The sequence below is a fragment of the Pseudophryne corroboree genome, chromosome 4 (assembly GCF_028390025.1).
Source record: "Pseudophryne corroboree isolate aPseCor3 chromosome 4, aPseCor3.hap2, whole genome shotgun sequence".
NCBI lineage: Eukaryota > Metazoa > Chordata > Amphibia > Anura > Myobatrachidae > Pseudophryne > Pseudophryne corroboree.
Genome location: NC_086447.1, coordinates 465,914,257 through 465,934,870, shown reverse-complemented (window position 1 = coordinate 465,934,870; position 20,614 = coordinate 465,914,257). Strand labels below are relative to the sequence as shown.

At 42.6% G+C, this 20,614-nt stretch overlaps 1 protein-coding gene across 1 annotated transcript in view; it reads left to right on the top strand.

Annotated features, from left to right (window-relative positions):
- FAXC (failed axon connections homolog, metaxin like GST domain containing) overlaps nt 1-20,349 on the top strand; it is a 38,997-nt gene extending 18,648 nt beyond the window's left edge. The window contains exons 3-6 of the mRNA XM_063919677.1: nt 5,167-5,363; nt 6,684-6,901; nt 12,799-12,915; nt 18,639-20,349. Coding sequence (XP_063775747.1) covers nt 5,167-5,363; nt 6,684-6,901; nt 12,799-12,915; nt 18,639-18,928 — 822 coding nt within the window. The 3' untranslated portion in view covers nt 18,929-20,349. The remainder of the gene's footprint in view (nt 1-5,166; nt 5,364-6,683; nt 6,902-12,798; nt 12,916-18,638) is intronic.
- Nucleotides 20,350-20,614: the final 265 nt, after the last annotated feature.

Here is a 20,614-nt window from a genome sequence, read left to right as displayed (position 1 = left end):
TTCATCGTATGCAATTTTCTCTAAGACGGATTCGAATTATCAGGGCTTGATCTCAGTCAGGGGGTGTTCCCTCGCTTGAAATCATCCCTATTTAGGGCTTTATCAATACAAACACAGTTTGTACAGATCTTTGGCAGACGGAAGCAGCATGGTATGTAGCTATCTTCCAATATGCATTTATCCAAGCATAAACAAGATCTGAACATTCCGAAATTTCTTTAGGGAATACTTGTCTCATTTTTGGAATGCCAATATTCATTTATGTTAAATTTCATTACTGATTTTTGTTTTGTGCTGAGTTCCCATTTATTTTAAGAGCAGAAATAAAGAATTGATTATTTTTTATACATATCACTAATCACTAGACACTACGATACAACAAGAGTGCGCCCCAACAAGAGTCATACTTTTTCTTTCTTTGTCACATTTTGCCTTCTCTTTGACTCTGGGCGCACCGCCACATGGACAGATGGGAATAATGAATATTTAATATTACTGTCCGATTTTTGGTTTAAGTATCATCATCTCATGTATATCTAATCAGGCCGGTGCAGGACAAACCTCCCCTTTTTTTTGAAACACAGGACTGGACCACCAGATGCAGAATCTAATAAGTATCTATCCATTTACCAATTTTTGGATTGTTGGGAATATTCATATGACTCATATTCAATATCTAGGTATCTAGTCCTCCCCTGGTACATGTACACATTGCATGTGATCAGCTGGATATGATTATCATTGACACAAAATACATGTGTCTATCTATAAATGTGTGACAATTTGTCCAGATGACATAGGAACTGTAAGGTTCCCTACTTTACAATAGTGGCTCATATGTGAGGACTCTTACTGCCTCATCTTAGCACAGTGCCTTATACCTTACACTGTGCTGTTATCTATATCCTTTATTCTACTCTTCGTGTGACTCTCATTGTGTTAAGTTCGCCTGGCTCCCCTGCACTGGACTCTCAACAGGGGCGACAGACTCACATGTGCACAAAAGCAGATCACACGTACTGCACCTTATTTCACTTCATCTTAGATCCACCTCCATGTGCTCTCACCCACCCGTTCACTGTTCTTGGTTACAGACAGGAGGGTAGCAGTAACAAGGTGGGGATCATATGAGTTTGATGATCTGTGCCAGCCTTCACTAATCTCTGTATATTTGTTGAGCTACTCTTGGGTAACTATGGGCTACAGGGCCGACCATCTGCCTACTAGTATCATTTAGTGCATACATCACTAAGGCTAAAACTTAGACTGCTTCACATCATGTTTTGAAGGACTTATACTATATTGTCACTGAAACAGTCTTCAGAAAAACTGCACCTGTTTGTACATTAAAATTGATTGGATATTGTATCCCAAAATTGCCTTATGAAAGTGATATGTCCATTGATTGTTATATAAATATGTTCACCATTGTTTGGGCACAACCCAATGCCCTTTTCTTTTAACAGCTCACTTTGAAATGATGTTCATATGTCCAATAATGCAGCCATGAAAAATAGTGACTTACAGGATAGTTCCCTATCCAAAATTGCTAACTACTTATAACCATGGCTGATACACACCCTGTATTTTTTGCATTTTATTATAAGTGTTATGTATGTGTGAACTCTTGTACCATTTATCAATGTCACTGTTTGTCTGTGACTAGAATGGATGATACTTCTGTTGAAATTTGAGTGCCCCAGCCATAAGAGTCTTTTCTCTCTTCATGGATACTTGTGTGACATAGCATGACTCTTGGGAGAACCACAAACTGTGTGATGAATCCACTCTTGTGAGATGATATTTTGAGAATGTCTGTTAAATAATACCTTTTTTTGATTAGTTCCTTACAGAATTCCTCCCCTTCTTCTGTTAGGAGGTGTAGCAATGCTGGACCATCCCTGGACCACAGTGACGCCTCCTCCGAGCATCAGTGCAGACAAAGAGACAGAGCAGGCAAGAGAAGCAGCAGGCAGTGTTAGGGTGGGTGCAAGTTGGGACGACGGGCTTCCGTTCCGACATAGGAACGAATGCCCATCAGGGAAGATTGCCTGTACACACTGCAGCAATGTTAATGAAGGACGGAACAATCATGTACATTAGCATAAACAAGGCCGCTAGCGTTCTCAATAGGTTTGACGTGCACCATAGATAACCAGTGACAGTCGCTAGCGACCAGCAGGAGCTCGCAATCATGCATACCCACTGAGCGATGTAGGCGATATGTCATTACGAAATGGCATATCTGCCTGACATTGCTCCAGTGTGTACCTGACTTGACATGGTGCCACAGTTCATGGAGGTTTTTTCCACCTTTCATTAGAATAGAGAATTTCTGCAAGTGAGCAGTCATTGCTGCTTCACCCCAATATTTTCCAGCTAATCCTGTGTCTATTTGCATGCATCTGATCATTTCAGTCAGGATTCTGTTCTTGCTTTCATCTACATCAGTTTGTTCTGGTGTATAGTTCTCTAATTTATGTCCTAAATTCATGTACTTATGACATAAGGGGTTATTCAAAGATGGACGTGGATCTTGCTTCCCACAGCAAGATCTGCATCCATCTCCTCACATGCTGGGGACTGTCCAGCACAGGACAAGGCCGCCCAGCATGTGTGTTTGCCACCCTTCAATTTAATTGAAGGTTGACCACTTCTAGCGTACCTTGGCTGCGCTGGCAGGCGGTCCAGCACAACGCTTCATCGACACCCCGCCCCCGATGGCCGCCGCTATCATTCACCTTGTGGCCGCATCCTGCCGCAAGGAGAAGGGATGCACATGCACACTGCAGCCAATGCGCATGTGCAGACCACCTGAATGCAGCTGCTGCGTACAGATGCGTGACTGCGTTTGGGTCTGAATAGACCCCATATGCCTGTAATGTGAATAATAGTTAATTTTTCTTCTCCATTAGGTAAGTGACTGTGGTTAAATAGTCATTAGTCAAAAGACTGTGCATCTGTCTGTTTGGGGAGCATCATAGGCTCACTTATATCATAAGATTTAGTAGTCGTGAGTAGTAAAACAAATGACCAGTTCTGCAACAGAAGACAGAAGATGTAAATAAGTGGCAGAACATTTACACTCGCAGGCAGGGCTGCCGTGACTCTGTGTGGGCCCGGGTGCTGGAGCCATGACCACGCTCCTCATTGTATACATCACTTTGATGCGTGCTTTGGGGTTACTGATCTCAGTAGGGAGCATGGTTGTGCTTCACCTGCACTTCCTATCCCCTACATAGTACTCTGCCCACTAAAATCTGATCTTGCTCTCCCCCTCGATACCCCTGCTTACATGGGCCTTTTAATGTCTGATGAATGAGGGGCAGAGACAAGTTCTGGAGGAGATGATAGAGCAAAGTAGGTAGTGGGTTGTAGACATACTGTAGGAAACCATTCATTTGATGACTTGCTGAGCGTGTCACGAAGCTCAAAAATCGGCCTGTTTCCAAAATACTTAAATTCTTAATAATTATTCCTGTAAATAGCACAGAAATAGGATCACACTGTAGACTCTAAAATAATTTTGGTATCCTGGCTGAATCATTTCCATACATCAAAGAAATCTTTGAAAGGAATACAAGAGAAAGCACATAATGGACTTTCCAATGTATCTGTGTCCATGAATAATGGATGACACAGCGCTGCAAGCATGAGATTGCTGTGGTTACGAAGACAGATTTTAAGGAATTTATGTAACGCTTTATATCGGCCATTACGAATATGGAACTCGGCTTTAGCTCAGAACTGTATTGTTCAATGTATGTTTTACTAAAGCTGCACATACTGCAAATGCGTTCAGGGATCTACTTATGGTTTCTATGCTCTTATTTCTTCACCATAACAGATATTGTATTTTACCATTGCCTGTGTATACAGATCTTTATTTTCTGGTGATAAGACTTTACAAAACAGGTGCCTCCAGTGACAGCAGCCAGATAACATTCATACACACACCCACCCAAGACATATAGCTATGTTTGAAAGAACTGCACTCTGAACCAGCCTGTGTGCAGAGTGGAGGATAGCGCTGGAGATGAAAGTGAGAGCAGAAGAAAAAGTCAGAAAGGAGCACCGTGTATTGGTGGCTGAACCAGCGATTAGTGACCAGTTACTGAAAACCAGAGTATTAGTGGGGCAAGTACCTTTAGGGGCTGGCTCCAATAATTCCTGAAGTGCATATGCAGCTGACCATCCACCAAGCCAGCCAGGGTCCCCAGGGCCTACTTTACCCAAGGTAGTGGCTTAGGTCACCTGTGATCGTGCACTGATTACAACATTTACTGAGATTCAGTACATGTGGTATCATTAAAGCACAGGATTAAAAAAAATTGTAATGAGTGATTTACCTAATGTCTGAGGACTAGTAAGAACAGAACAGTCATATCTCTATAGGTGGGTACACATTAGGTGAGGTGCTCCATGAGTGACTTCGCCTATTGTGTCCCCTCCCGGCCTGATGGCGGGCATACACAGTGTGCGATATCGCACAGTGATGTCATGCCGCGGCCAGGCTTTACATGCAGCTTTGGATGAGGAGTCCAAATTGCGGCCGTCGTCAGCTGCATACACACTGGGCGATGTAGTAAACGATATCGCTCAGGAGGGGGAAAATGAGCTTTATCGTTTACTATATTGCTAAGTGTGTATCCACTTTATGTCTGATGCAAGTCTTGAGGTGGAGCAGTTATAGCACAGGTGCACGCGGTGCATAAGCCTGCACACCTCATAGGCAGCCTTACCCACTCCCTAAAGCATCTCCTCCCCTCTGGTGCTGGCTCTCAGGATAAAAGAAGCCTCTTTTTGAATCCAAGGTGGCCGATGTGAAAGTTTCATTCCAAACGAGCAGTTTGAAAGCGACCATCTTGGATTAAAAAGGAGACTACCTCTTCCCTGGGAGCCAGGAACAGCGGGAAGAGACAACAGCAGTGGTCCGTGTAATGTGAGCAATGTCCTGGGGTAGGGGATTTGCTATGCGGACAGTGTGTGTCTGAGAGGGTGGGGTGGGGTGGGGTGGAGGGTGGAATAGGGTGGGCAGCATATGTTCTAGCTTATTGCGGTTAGGCCTGCCATGTACATACTAAAGTACAAACTTTACATTTGGATTCTTACTTGTTTATGCATTGCATACAATGAAGTTACTTTTGTTTTGTTCATGTATTTCAGAACTACTTTGATGGGAAGCTGTCGCCTCAGGGGAAAATGCCTTGGATAGAATACAACCACACAAGAGTATCTGGAACTGAGTTCATTATTGACTTTTTGGAGGAGAAACTTGGAGTCAATTTGAACAAAAACCTCAATCCACACGAAAGAGCTGTTTCCAGAGCAGTCACCAAAATGGTTGAGGAGCATTTCTACTGGTGAGCCAAATACTGGTGATTCCATTTATACATGAGTGTAACACACAGAGGGGTAGATGCAGAGTCTGAACGCAGCTTGGCTACAGATGCTCCCGAACTCCGTGCATGGAACTTAAATTAGAGAAGTGGGCGGAGTGACTTGTATTGGTTCTGATTTTAACCTCTTGTTTTGATTTTGGTTTGCAAAGCACCCACAAGTGTTTTGGTACGGAATGCGATTCAAGATCGATTTCTTGAAAATGGAAAAAATCATGTTATTTTTTTGCAATCCACAACCCGAAATTCAGATTTAAAATCCAAACTGCGGAAATATCTGAACCAGGACTTGGTTCGGATTGGATCCCCGCAGGAGATCAGAACCAGGATTTGATGGTTTTGAATCCACAAAATTTAGATGGGTTCGGATTTCTGAAGAGCCGAACCGCACATCTCTAAACTAAATGTATATTCTCCCACATGTTACTTGTATCTCTGCGGAGGACCACCCCTATCTGTATGTTTGGTTCAATAGCTATCATCATGATCACTGCACACGTGCACCAGTCCTAGCCGTAATAATTCCAGAATCAGTGTCTAGATTTTAAAGTGCTTTGTTGCATTTCTAGATTCATTGTTTATGTTAGCTCACTGTTTTGTGGCAGAGTTTAGTATTATCTTACTGTGATTTACTAGACTGTAGTGAGTACAATAAGATCACTTTCCAAGACATGTTAAGGTGTTTAATGATAGGAATTGCACATATGAGAAATAACTGGGGTAACTCAGATCTGATCGCTGGGCTTCATTTTTTTGCTGTCCTGCGATCAGATAGTCGTCGCCTACAGGGGGAGTGTATTTTCGCTGTGCAAGTGTGCATTCCTATGTGTTAGCAAAGCTGCTAAAAATCAGTTTGTGCAGTCTCTGCGCAGCCCAGGATTTACTCTTCCAGTGCGATTGAATCCTGCTGATCGGGGCCGAAGCTGACGTTCCGACACCCTCCCTGAAAATGCTTGGGAACACCTGCTTTTTTCTGGACACTCCCTGTAAATGGTCAGTTGCCACCCACAAACGGCCTCTTCCTGTCAATCACCTACGCCTGTACAAAAGGATTTTTCGCACCATACCGTCGCTGACCGGCGATGTCCGTTGTAGCGGTCCGAAGCGCCTGCGCATTGCAGTGCATGCGCAGTTTGGACCTGATCGTCCACAGCCTGCAGCGATCAGATCAGAATTACCCCCTGTGTAATAACTAAAGCTGCTCAGATACAGAAAATATAAATAATACATTTTTATTCATTTGTTGTTGTTTTTCCCTGTTTTTTTTTGTTTTTGTTATTACAGGACTTTAGCCTATTGCCAGTGGGTAGACAATCTACACGAGACTCAGAAGATGATTTCCATTCCAGGACCACTTAGTAACTTGTTGAAGTGGATATTGTGCCACCTGACGAAAGGCATTGTGAAACGGGAAATGTATGGCCAAGGCATTGGGCGCTTCTCTGAAGAAGAGATTTATATGTTAATGGAGAAAGACATGCGATCTCTGGCTGGACTTCTGGGTAATAGCCTAATAATAATGCAGTTGAAATTTGTTTAATTTTTAATAAAAAAAAAGGTTACAGTGAGTAGGAAGGGGGGAATAGCAACATTGATTTTTTATATATTAACAATATGAAAATAACATATTTGTAAAAAGTAGCTTAAATGTAGAGAAGTACATACTGTAAAAGGAACGCTATAGTAGTTACAGATTTGGAGAGGATGAAATAACAGAGCATTGTATGTGTGAGTATACTGAAAGTGGGAAGGGAAGGGAATATGGATAGAAGTGTCAGCCATAATATCTATTGGATAATATGAGGAAATTCATACAGAGAGTATGTAAGCCATGGGGGCCTAGTATTCAATAATGAAAAATGTATCTTTATTAATAATGGTAATGGTTTCTCATTGATATATTTGCTGATTTTTTTTATTTATTTAATAATTGTGAATGTGTGTGGAGGTCAGTTTTCCCTTCTCCCATTGTGGAGGAATGTATCAGACAATATTATTCAGTCAAACCTCTGAAAAATGCCGGTTTTGTCGCAATACATATAGTTCCCCATATTTTTTAAAGCAGTCCTCAACAGATATCGGAGATACAGAATAGAATTCCATGGGGCTGTGAAGTGATGTGCCCATATGCATCAAGCTCTGGAAAACATACTTTTCCAGAGCTTTTGCCCGATGTGCAAATCCATGTTCCTTATAGAAGTCTAGAATTTGACATACTGTAAGAATCTGCAACTACCACATGTGGGCCAGCATCTGCTTGTGTTGTTGGGATTAAGTTCAGATGGGATGGCATCTAATACCATTTTAAGTATATTTTGTAGGAATGTTCTCTGATTTTCTCACAGACTGAGTTTTTCTTACTTTGGTCCTGACTTCTGTCATTAAGATTACCCATATCTTTCTACCGTTTCAGCTCATTAACAAGTGGAAATGTGTGATTCCGCACCAGTCCAAATAGATTCTTATGATAGTTCGTACCAGAGTTGTGTCCATGTAAGAGAGTAAATCTCTTATAAAACACCTAGTGGTGCACCCAGAGTCAGAGGGAAAGCTAGAAACCAAGTATTTACAGAAGACTCTTGTGTGGGTGGACTCTTGTTTGTGTTTAATTTGATGAAATAAGTTTTAAAATATAACGTTTAATAATTATAATTAGGATAGGTTTAATATCCACTAATCCACCATAAAATCGACATACAAAAAACAAAAGTACATACGTACATACAGATTCTTAAAATAAGATATGTTCTGGTTCATCTATAACCGTGATAGACTGGCAGAGGGATGTGGACACTATAGTTCAACACCAAACTTCCGCCATACCAGCACAAGCAATGCTTGTCTTAATAGGACCTAATTGGGTCATACATTGGCCGGACCTCATGTATCAGGAGTACATCGTCCTCATGTGTGTGTTCAAATGGGTATGCCTGCGTATTGTCTGCACCTCTCTGTAACTCGGATGTACCTGTACGGACTATCCTCAGTAATGTAGGAGGATTTTCTAAGAGAGTTGGAAGGAAGAAAAAGTGGTAATCCTGCTGTTGGTGTTTAGTCGAGGTAGGTCCAAGATTACTACACCGGGTATTCTCTGGGGGTCCCCCCTTCAGGTACTGACCCAGCCCATCACCGTTTTGCTTCCAAGATCGGAAGAATTTGGGCTCTTGCGGTGAGGTGTGGTAGTAAAGAGAATAGACACAAATTTGCCGACTCACCAATGAGAGTACACCTATTTAAGATGGTTGGGAGATAAAGTTGTGGATCTGCTGTCTACGTTAGACACAGGGTTGTCCCTCTGAATCGTAGATGAGAGTCCGCAGAATAAGTTAAGGTTTGAACGAGAGGAATGAGCATACAGTCTGAAATATGTAATCAATGGGTTACATCACACCAGGGCCGTCTTTTCATATGGGCTCAGTGGGCTCTTGCCCAAGGGCCCCAGGAGTAAAAGGGCCCTAGGCTGATAGCTGAGGGTCCCCTCTTTCCAGGGGTACCAGATTTTTGAAAATCGGCCCTGGGTACCGGTGATATCCGACCTCAAAGCAGTGGTCCTGATCCAAGCCTGTTAATTGCTCTTCCCAGCCAGATATCTCGGGTTCTGTCTAACTTATAGTTTTTCTGAGGGTATACTCCAAAAGCTGGGACTCTCCCCTTTCAGTGGACACTGGCAGCTCGTCTCTACTATGCGCAGAACCAGAGATATTAGACTTCAAGCAGCTGGTCCCTGCTACAGCCCCACACGCCTAATATGCAGTTTTATATTTTTGTTGGTGGATTGTTCTGGCTCCTGAAGTCTGATCCCCAAGTCCCCAGTACTGCCTGAAAGGTGGGACTCTAGTTTTTTTTTTATCCCATTAAAGCTAAGAAATCTATTTCCAGGAACTGGAGATATCTACAGTAAAGCAAGCTGCCCTGACCCCCAGAAAATGATTAATATTAAGCCCACTCCACTGTCCTCCCCCTCCCCTTCATTCAGCACAATGTCCCCTTCGACAGTTTAATGTTCTCCTTCCCGCCCCATCTGTGCAGTAAAGGAGTAATTAGCAGAAATGATTTCTCCAGGTCCTACATGCTGAGCGAAAGATAGAACCCGCCTACCCCCCGCGGGACATCAAAGCTGCTGCTGATAGCACCCCCCACCCCTATCGCTGATGGGTGGGTAGGGGCCCCAGTGCATTGCTGTGCCCAGGGGCCTACACTGCTGTTAAGACGGCTCTGCATCACACACTGTCGCTACATTACTGATTGACTCTCATACATTTACATTCATTCATTGAAGTCGCCTTAGTACCAATCTTCTAGGCAATGATCCGTATACCGGAAGTCAAAATTTCCGTTTCCTATGAGCACTAAAAATAGTACACCATATTGGATACAACTGTAGGCATGAAACTATAATAAGTTAATTAAATTAATGTTCCTAAACCCCTTGTGTACGTCTCATAAGTCACACACAGGGGCGGATTGGCCACCAGGACACCATGACAGATTCTGATGGGCCGGTCCCATATACCCCTCAGCCAGGCTGATTCACACTAAGGCTGGGCTGGCTTACACTACTTCCAGTACTTGTGGTTCATTGGAACGCAATCCAGAAGTTAGGCTAGCGGGCACTTCCAGGTGCCGCTAGCTGTGAAAAGTGGTGAAGCTGTTCTACCATTGGGGGACCAGGAGAAAGTTAACCAGCCCAGCAGCATCCTCTCCCTGGCCCCGGCTAAAGGTCTCTTCAACGAGCCCTGGAGCAGCAGCATAGCAATGGTCGGAGCCGGGTTCACTACAGCCGCCGCCACTCTAGCTACCGCAGTCACACTGAACTGGCCAGAGCGGTAACTAGGCACTGAAGGGGACCCGTCAGAGAGATTATTTTTAATTACATTATTTGCATTATCATGATGGTGTATGGGTTAGGGCATCCCCGGTCACAGAGTATGGTTTGGGGACTGGACAGGAGCAGGATGTACCTTGTTCTCAGGATCCCAGCTGATCATGCTGCACTCACAGCCAGCCCTTGGACAATCTCTAATGCAAAGTCCTTCAGCCCTATAGCTGCCCAATGTCTGTCCATGATTATGGGCCTATTTATGTAATGTGATGGCTACGTATGTAATGCGGTGTTTATATATGTAATGCGGTGCTATTTATGTAATGTGGTGCTATTTGTGTAGTGCGGTGCTATTCGTGTTATGTGGTGCTATTTGTGTAATGCAGTGTTATACGTGTAGTGCAGTGCTATACATGTAATGCGGTGCTATACGTGTAATGTGGTGCTATTCATGTAATAATGTGGTGGCTATGTATGTAGGGCGGATTGGCCACTGGGACAGATTCCGCTGCGCTGGTCCCCTGTGTCTGTGTTTCACTACTTGCATGTGCTCCCTGTACTGTGCTGTATGTAGTGTGTGCTCCCCCTCCCTATACTATGCTGTATATAGTGTGTTCTCCCTCCCTGTACTGTGCTGTATGTAGTGTGTGCTCCCTCCCTCCCTGTGCTGTGCTGTATGTAGTGTGTGCTCCCCCTCCCTGTGCTGTGCTGTATGTAGTGTGTGCTCCCCCTCCCTGTACTGTGCTGTATGTAGTGTGTGCTTCCTCCCCGTACTGTGCTGTATGTAGTGTGTGCTCCCCCTCCCTGTGCTGTGCTGCATGTAGTGTGTGCTCCCCCTCCCTGTGCTGTGCTGTATGTAGTGTGTGCTCCCCCTCCCTGTGCTGTGCTGTATGTAGTGTGTGCTCCCCCTCCCTGTGCTGTGCTGTATGTAGTGTGTGCTCCCCCTCCCTGTGCTGTGCTGCATGTAGTGTGTGTGCTCCCCCTCCCTGTGCTTTGCTGCATGTAGTGGGTGTGCTCCCCCTCCCTGTGCTGTGCTACATGTAGTGTGTGTGCTCCCCCTCCCTGTGCTGTGCTACATGTAGTGTGTGTGCTCCCCCTCCCTGTGCTGTGCTGCATGTAGTGTGTGTGTGCTCCCCCGCCTAGTGATTCCCGGACCGGGCCAGCTGATGGCGGGCATACACACTGTGTGATATCGCTAGCGATGTCATTCTGCAGCCGCCCGGAGCATGTAGCTTTGGATGATAAGTCCAAATTGAGCTGCATGCATGTCACGAGACCGAGAGTCGTTAACGACCCGCAAGGCTGCGCATAGCTCGTCGTCTGCTGCATACACACTGGGCGATATATCGGTCAGGAGGGGTAAAAGTGTGTAAGCATCTTTAGAAAAAAAAATTACTGCTTATATTATTGAGTCTTTACTGAATATATTGTATATTAGGAAAATATTAAGGAGCTCAATATCTGATGAAGGGGGAGTTTTTTCTAAGTTTTGAGAGCGATAAAGTAGACATAGATAAGGGTACTACTAACCAATCAGCATCTGTCATTTTACAGGTTGTGTTTTACAAATTACTATTAGAAGCTGATTTGTTGGTACTTTATCTCTCTCTAAGCTTTGATAACTCTCCCACAATCTGTAATATTGTGTATAAGGGGTCTAGTCATCATCACAAATGGGCACACTACACACTGGTTTCTGCATATTTTATTTAATGAGCTTATTCATTATTAAGGGCCTGATTGGGCCACCTAGTATTCAGCAAACTTCGAAATCTGAAAGTTTTCGTAGTTTTGCAAAAACCAACACCATCCTCATATGGCACTGGTTCCTAAAGCCCTAGCCTGCTCCTTTCTATGCACAGGAGGTGCGGAGTTGCAAAGAGAGAGCCAAGCAGATCCCTCCACCACGACGGTTGACTGCGTGACCTTTGGCTGTGCACATTCATGTACATCACTTTATAATATGTTGGCGTTTTAAAAATAAAAAGCATAACAGTAATAAGTAAAAGAAAGTGATAAGGAGCCACTGTGTTGAAGGCAGTAAGTTGTTTTGTTAAGGTTGCTGACTGCACCGGGATTCATCATCTGAGGGGTGACATTAAAATACCAGCTCCTCCTCAGTGACCTGAAGTCTGCCTTTTGTACTGTGACATTATCATTGAGGAGGAGGCGACAGTACTAGGCGAGTCTCTAGAGGCATTCCAGCATCTCAAGAAGTGCTGGGCATGCCTCCAGAGTGATGTAAATGGGGGTGTCCTGTAAGGCCACACCCCCTCCCCGCAAGGCCATACCCACTTTTTATCCATGACACCGACCCCAGTGATGCTACTGGCATTATGAGGCAGGAGGAACATAAAGGTGTCAAAGGTTCCTTTGGAAAGGATAGGCTACATTCTTGTGAATACTGGTTTTAACCACAACATGGCTTCCTGTGTGTAGGTGACAGGTCCACCGCAATAGGTGCAGTAAGAAGCCTAAAGGACAGTACTCATTCTTGTATGTATAAATGATTATTTCTGTATATTAAAAATGAACAAGTATGTTTGTGTTACCAAGGTAATATCTTATTGTCATTAGGTGATAAAAAGTACCTTATGGGACCAAAGTTTTCCACCTTAGATGCCACGGTTTTTGGACATTTAGCTCAGGCAATGTGGACGCTGCCAGGAACAAGACCTGAGAGGCTCATTAAAGGTAAATGCAACTTACATTGTATGGCTAATGTTACACTGGACATTGCATGTTTTATGTTATGGTGGCAAGTAATTGTATTTATTTCTAAGTAATAAAAAAGTACCAGTCCGATAAATCCTTATAGTAATATGCAACATGTATGATTATGGTGAATTGGACAAATGGACATTATGTAAAAGTAATGGATCAGATGACTAAAATGTACACTACAGTATATAATTTAAGAAGACTTCTTAGGTCTGTATATTAAACGGCTTCAGTTGCCCACACTGCAACCCTCTACATGTGCTGCCATCTTGATCACGCAAGATAATTTTGATACTTACATGATCAAGTGGTCATAGTGAGCTGTCTACCTATTTTCCTATTAAGATAACAGAAGATTTTAGGAGGGGAGGTTGACTCATAGTGACTCATATTGTGTTGGACATCTCCTGAACTCTGCAGAATAAAATATAATGGCTAAAATTAATTTATAATATTTATGTAATATGCACTTTTGCTTTATATTATAAATGTGGCTAACATTCTAATATAAAGTACTGTACATATGATTTGTATTTTGTGATGTTTCACTGCCACCTAGTGTCTGATGTTGAAGTCTCATGCAAAGATTTCCAACTAATGATGCTATGGGGCAAATTTATCACAAACTGCATTTGTAAACTGCTGATTGCATTAGTCTATTGTGATTTAGCATTCTGGATCTTGATTAATCTGACAGCTTCGCAGCTCCCATAGAGACCTATGGGGCTGCAGCTGCTGCCGGAAATGGAAGGACTGCAGCAGATAGCTGAGATATATGCTGCGATAGCTCTATAGTGCATTTGGGGGTACTAAATATTTATGGTACCTCCTGAAAAAGTATGTTTATTATATTATTTGATAAATAGGGTCCTACTGTTTCTCCTACAGAAAGATGTCCAACATATTTTGGTACAGAAACTTTTTTTTTTTAAAGAGCCACACGAACATTTTAATAGTAGTAAATTTCATATTGTGCAACTACTCAATAGTTTGGCATTGGGTGATAAAGAATATGTGGGGTTTTAAGATTGGAGATTGACTGCATTGACTGACTCATACATTCAGGGAGGTTTTTAAAGACCCTTCTCAAACCTGTTTTACCCATAATTGTATCTAGAGCACCAATGTATTTCTCCGCTTTGTGCTTTGTAGTCAGTCCAGGATACAAGCTTGAAACTGGGCTATAAAATTTGTTATTAGAGGGCATCTTGATGTTACCGCCTACCACTCTGCAGTGACAGAATACACTTAAAGTGGTTACGTTTACAATATTACCCTTGGATTCAATGTAAAAGGAACAAACAAAATATAAAAGACAGAGACAGACACCCCCCTGAAGATGTCATAATTTAATGAAACACATTGGATTTCAGTACTAGTGCAGCCTCCTTTGGGACGGTTCCCTCCTGCCGAAGGCTCTTAACCAAAATTTATAGCAGAAAGGTTAACAAACACTCCAAAGGGAGGTCACACCAGCTTGAATGGAAGTATCCTGTAAGAATAGGGGGTCAGATGTATTAAACTGGAGAAGGGATAAAGCAGTGATAAGTGGAGGTGATAACGCACTAGGCAATCATTACTACTCCAGGCTTAATACATCTGCCCCAATGTTTTAATCAAGTTTTAAAAAATATTTATTAACTAAAAAAGACAGTCTGATACATCTTGCTACTCCAGTAACCATTATCCTTTTGTGAATCCAGTGCACTACCAGTCCAGCAGTATTCAGTCAGCATACCTTACCAAATCTGTTTGCAGGTACCTTTGCTGTGTCAGGCCTGCCTGCAATTAACTCTTGCCTTGCTAGCTGCTACACTGCAGGGTCATTACTTTGTGGTCTCCAGCCTATTGTATGAGCCCCTACTGCTAGAGGTTTAAGTTCAGGCAGCATCACAAGTACCGGTGAGCGCACACAGCTCTAAGGGAACAGGAGCGGCTGTTATTGGGGTCTCACACACATAGTACTGGAGTTCCCCAACTAAAACTTTATTTCTTCTCCTAAAGCACTGTCTACAAGATAAGGAGTATAGTACAAGCTTACAATGCTCTAGAGCAGTGGTTCTCAACCTTAGTTCTCAAGTTTTCTCAACAGGTTATATTTTCTGTATTTCTGTCTGTGGAAACAGGTGGGATAATCATTGATACAGCAAAATAGATTACCTGACCTGTGCACAATGAAAGACATCCACAAAACATGACCTGCTGGTGTTACCTGAGGCCTGGAGTTGAGAACCCCTGGTCTAGAGCTCATCTCCTCTATTCTTCACTCTTTTACTCTCCATCTATTCCCTGAAACTGGCATTGTCTTGCACATTTGTACTGTTTCATTAATATTGAACCAGTTATTTCCCTATATGAAGCAGCTCTCACATACACATAAGCGCACAGGCTCTGTGTTTTCTTCAGCTTCATCATCAGTGGACTTGGCAAGGGCAATTTTTCTAGCCCTTCTCCACTATATATCAAATATTCAACCATCTACATTCCCAAATGTGATCTACAAAATTGTGATATTTACATGCTATATGTCACATTCATAGTTCTAGTCTACTTTATTGTATTCACACCAGCCACACCATATATGTGTGTATATTGTATATTCTTATACTCTTATATTGTACCCACTTTTCCCACATCCTGCTGTGGGATCATTTCCCCCTTAATCACAGCCCCCCATCCACCTCCCCTTTATCTCACATTGTTTTTCCTTAGCCTTGTATACTTTTATTTTCATTGAAATATTATCTAATTTCTTTGATTAGTATTACTAAATTGTGTCAATAGATTTTTTATTTACAGTTTAGCCCTTTAATTTGGGTACACACGGAGCGATGTTCACTTAATTTCTAAGCAAACCGACTAGATTGCTTAGAAATTAAAAACACATCGCTCCGTGTGTAGGGGTGCCGGCGACAGCGACGCTATCACCGGCTCTAAATTGGGCATGCATTGCGCTGTGTTGAGCGGGGGGAGCGATGTGTGCTAAGCGGTCTGTGATCGATCGCTCAGCACACATCTCCGGGAGAAATCTCCCTTTAGTGTTCAGACACAGATATATAGGGAGAGATTCAATTACCCGTGGCACTTCACAGAGGGTAATTAACGGAGGTAGCCTCGGGCTTTAACGCGCGAGGCTATTTACAGTTCAGCCCTTTAGTGTTCAGTCCCTGATATCTAGGGAATGATTCAATTACCCATTGTACTTTACCGAGGGTAATTAATGGAGGTAGCCTTGGGCTTTAACGTTTCAGCCTACCAACATGTTCCAAAAGGCTTGTTAACGCCCGATAACTTCACATGTAAATGGGCGTTAATGGAATATGTGAAAGGTTCACGGATTTCTCTGTTAACCCGGTTACGGGACCCGATAACTCCTGAGTTATCTGGGATTTTCTTTTCACATGCCAGAGGCTGGCGAAAAAAATAATTAAGTGCTGGCATTATGGCTAATTGAATAGCCCCTGGGGGATCAATTAGCTGCTGTAAATTCCCATGGCTAATTGAATTCCCCCACCTAGTGTTTATAGAGCCACTATATTTTAACACATGTTTAATAAAGATTATATTTTATATTGATGTTTGGACTTTCAGAGTGTGCCCCTACTACAAAGTACCTTTAGTTTTTTTGTTTGTATATTGATTTGCTCTGGGTACACCTCTGGTCCTGAATACATTTATACCTTTCTAGCGGACATCTAAGTGTTGTTTTTGCTGATTTGTATTAGCCTTATTAGTGTTCATTATAGCACCTTGCACCTAATCAGTGAGGAGGGCATATTTTAATTTTGAAGGGCAAAAGTTTAAACCTGATGTATCGCTACAGTTACTGTAGTTCTACATCAAGTATAAAATGTTGCCCTTCGACATAATGAATGTTGACATGGTTACTGTCAACAATATGACTGAATTTCTCTTCAAATACTGCTGTCTTATTCATTGATCATTAGTCAGTGACCAATTGGATGGCTATGGTTGCTCTGTGCTTAAATTGAGTAAAAAGCTTGTGGCCCAGTCAGTGCATTTGGCTGATCACGTAAAATACTGGTTTCACAGTCATCTGCTGACAGATGTATTTTCTGATCGACATCTTGTTGACTCATATTGCTAGCAATGACCAAATTGATCACTCAAGTTGCTGTGTGTATGGCCATCACAAAGGTAAATGATCTGAGGATTAACTATTTAAATGTTGGCTAAAAAAATGAGTCGTTAGTATTTGGAAATGAACCCAGATCCGCTTCTAGCTCAGTCATACAAATGCTGCTGAGACGCATAAGGGTAAATTTACTAAGATGGGAGTTCAATTTAAGGTAGGATGTTGCCCATAGCAACCAATCATATTCCAGGTGTTATATTCTAGAAGGTGCTAGATAAATGAGAAGTAGAATCTGATTTGTTGCTATGGGCAACACCCCATCTTATATAGAACTCCCATCTTAGTAAATGTACCCCTTAGAGCCAGACCTCTGGTATGTTGTATGCAGACTCATCCCACATGTGTGGTAGTAAGTACTCTCAGCATATAAAGAATATGATAAAGTGGATGACAGGTACTATGGCCCTCATTCCGAGTTGTTCACTCGTTGCCGATTTTCTCTATATTACGATTAGTCGCTTACTGTGCATGCGCAATGTTCGTAGAGCGCATGTGCTTAGTTATTTTACTCACGGCATTACGAGGATTTTTCTTCGTTCTGGTGATCGGAGTGTGATTGACAGGAAGTGGGTGTTTCTGGGCGGAAACTGGCCGTTTTATGGGTGTGTGTGAAAAAACCCTGCCGTTTCTGGGAAAAATGCGGGAGTGGCTGGAGAAACGGGGGAGTGCCTGGGCGAACGCTGGGTGTGTTTGTGACGTCAAACCAGGAACGAAACTGACTAAACTGATCGCAGTGGCATAGTAAGTGTCGAGCTACTCAGAAACTGCTAAGAAATTTCTATTCGCAATTTTGCGAATCTTTCGTTCGCAATTCTGCTAAGCTAAGATACACTCCCAGAGGGCGGCGGCTTAGCGTGTGCAATGCTGCTAAAAGCAGCTAGCGAGCGAACAACTCGGAATGAGGGCCTATATGTATAAAAAACATTTTATTAGCAATTATACGCAAGTTCAAAAGTTCTCCCACTGGAAACACTAGTAAGGGGTCTCATAAAATCATCTCTTTAAAGAAAAATAGAGTTGCCTCAGCAGTAAACCCAACATACATGTTTCATGCGTCTCTGCTCTTACTAAAATACATGCATGCCTGCGGCACTTGGTATAAATGAATATACACAGGATGAGGGCGACACTGGGCTACAGTGGGGCTGAAAAGAATACTATGTTGTGCAATTTTGTCTCTTTTACATAAAGCTCATTTTAACACATTGGGGGAGATTCAAATGTTTGAAAAGTCAGTTGGGAGTCTGTTTTTTCCTATCTAATAGACAGGAAAAAACAGACACCAAACAGACACCCAACTGACTTTTCAAACATTTGAATTCCACCCACTGAGTAGCACATATAGCGCCACGTGAACCACATAGAGTAGTGGCACATCAGTGATTTACGCAGTGCAGGACTAGTCTGTCTGAACATAGCAGATCTAGCAGTGACATTTCTGTGAATAAGAGCCCCAATGTGCCTGTGGCCTTACCCATAGCCAGAAATCATTTTACCAAAGATCTTGCTTTTAGTGACATTGACTTTTCTTCTCTTACAGGTGAGCTCATCAATCTGGCCATGTATTGTGAGAGAATAAGAAGGAAATTCTGGCCAGAGTGGCATGATGACAATGATAACTCTCTATACGAGTCTGACGATAGCGGTGAAGTCAGCAAGACGCATACACCACTACAAGACTTCAGCTTTTATTCTAGGACAGGAACCTTTGATGAAGAAGGCACTGAATTTAGTATTTCACAAACCCCAGATACTGACTTCACAGGACAGTCACTCTTTGACTCGGACATGGAAATTGATGAATTTACAGATCATGAGCAATGCAAGTGATATATGTTGGTGCTGCTTCTGAGAGATACTGCATAGATTCCTGTCCTTACTAGTACAGGTTTTGCACGGGAGGCATTTGATATGCCGGCTGTCGGGATCCCGGCGCCGGAATCCCGACAGCCGTCATACCGACAGCTATTCTCCCTCTTGGGGGGTCTACGACCCCCCTGGAGGGACAATAGCCGTGCCTGTAGCGTGGCGTGTGCAGCAAGCCTGCAAGGGGCTCTTTTGTGCTCGCCCCGCTGCCGGCATGCCGGCAGGCCGGGATCCCGGCGCCGGTATGCTGGGCGCCGGGATCCCAAGCGCCGGCATACCGTAGTAGACCCGTTTTGCACACATCATTGGTTTAAACAAGCCTTATATCAAGCAAGCAACTGGTACATTCAGTCGGCTTTATTAAATACCTGCAGATGAAGATGTTTAATATTTGAATATTTCCTTAATTTATGTGTGTTCCACGTCCTTAGTAATAGCTTGAAATATTCTTACAAGATGAAAATGATTACAAATTATGCCTTCAAAAGGTACTCATAACTATTCCACATGCCTCTCTACCATGGGTGCAGACATACAAGTGCTCAGTCTAATGTGGAAATCTTTATAGCACTGTAGCCAAAAATGTAAAGCGATGCAAAGTACTATGAATGTGAGTGCTGTCGGTATGGTGATCTGTCAATGCTGGTTTTATGCAAGTGTAGAGCAATGAGTTATATATAATATAGGGGGTAATTCCAAGTTGATCGCAGCAGGATTTTTGATAGCAATTGGGCAAAACCATGTGCACTTCAGGGGAGGCAGATATAACATGTGCAGAAAGAGTTAGATTTGGGTGGGTTATTTTATTTCTGTGCAGGGTAAATACTGGCTGCTTTATTTTTACACTGCAAATTAGATTGCAGATTGAACACACCCCACCCAAATCTAACTCTCTGCACATGTTATATCTGCCTCCCCTGCAGTGCACATGGTTTTGCCCAATTGCTAACAAAAATCCTGCTGCGATCAACTTGGAATTACCCCCATAGTGTATTTATTAAGTTAAGAAATCACAATGAATTCTTTAATAGGTACATAACAGCTATAATAGTTTTTTTAATGAGACCTAACAATTAGTGTCCTGTTACTGCACTCTTGTTTTTTTTTCTGTCTCTTGGTAAGACACATGACGTGAGCGTTTAATCAATGGCTAACTATAACGTGGAATTCAGTAGACAAATACATGTTTCACAAATGCACTTGTACACAGGTGTAATTAGAATGACGTCTTAATGAACTTTTGGAAGATTATTTTATATACATGTCTTTATGCAAAGGAAATGAGATTGAAACATTTCTTTTTAAAGATGTTTATTGTGCCTGTATCATTTTGTTGGCTTCAGAGAACACAAAGCTCTATATGAATAAATGATTTATTATTATTATTATTATTATTATTATAATGATGTTTGGTAACTTAACTGGAGTAAAAGGTAATATAATTTAAGGTGGGTAGAGACTAGGCGATGTACTCTATGAGCGACATTGCCTAGTGTGTTCCCTTCCCTACCGGGGCGGTCAGCGGCAGGGCATACACACTGAGCGATATGACGACCATATTGCTCAGTGAAGTCACGCAAGAAGCTGGGCCGTGCATGCAGCATTTGGACGACAGTCCAAATTGAGCTGCATGCATGGCTGACAGCGAGG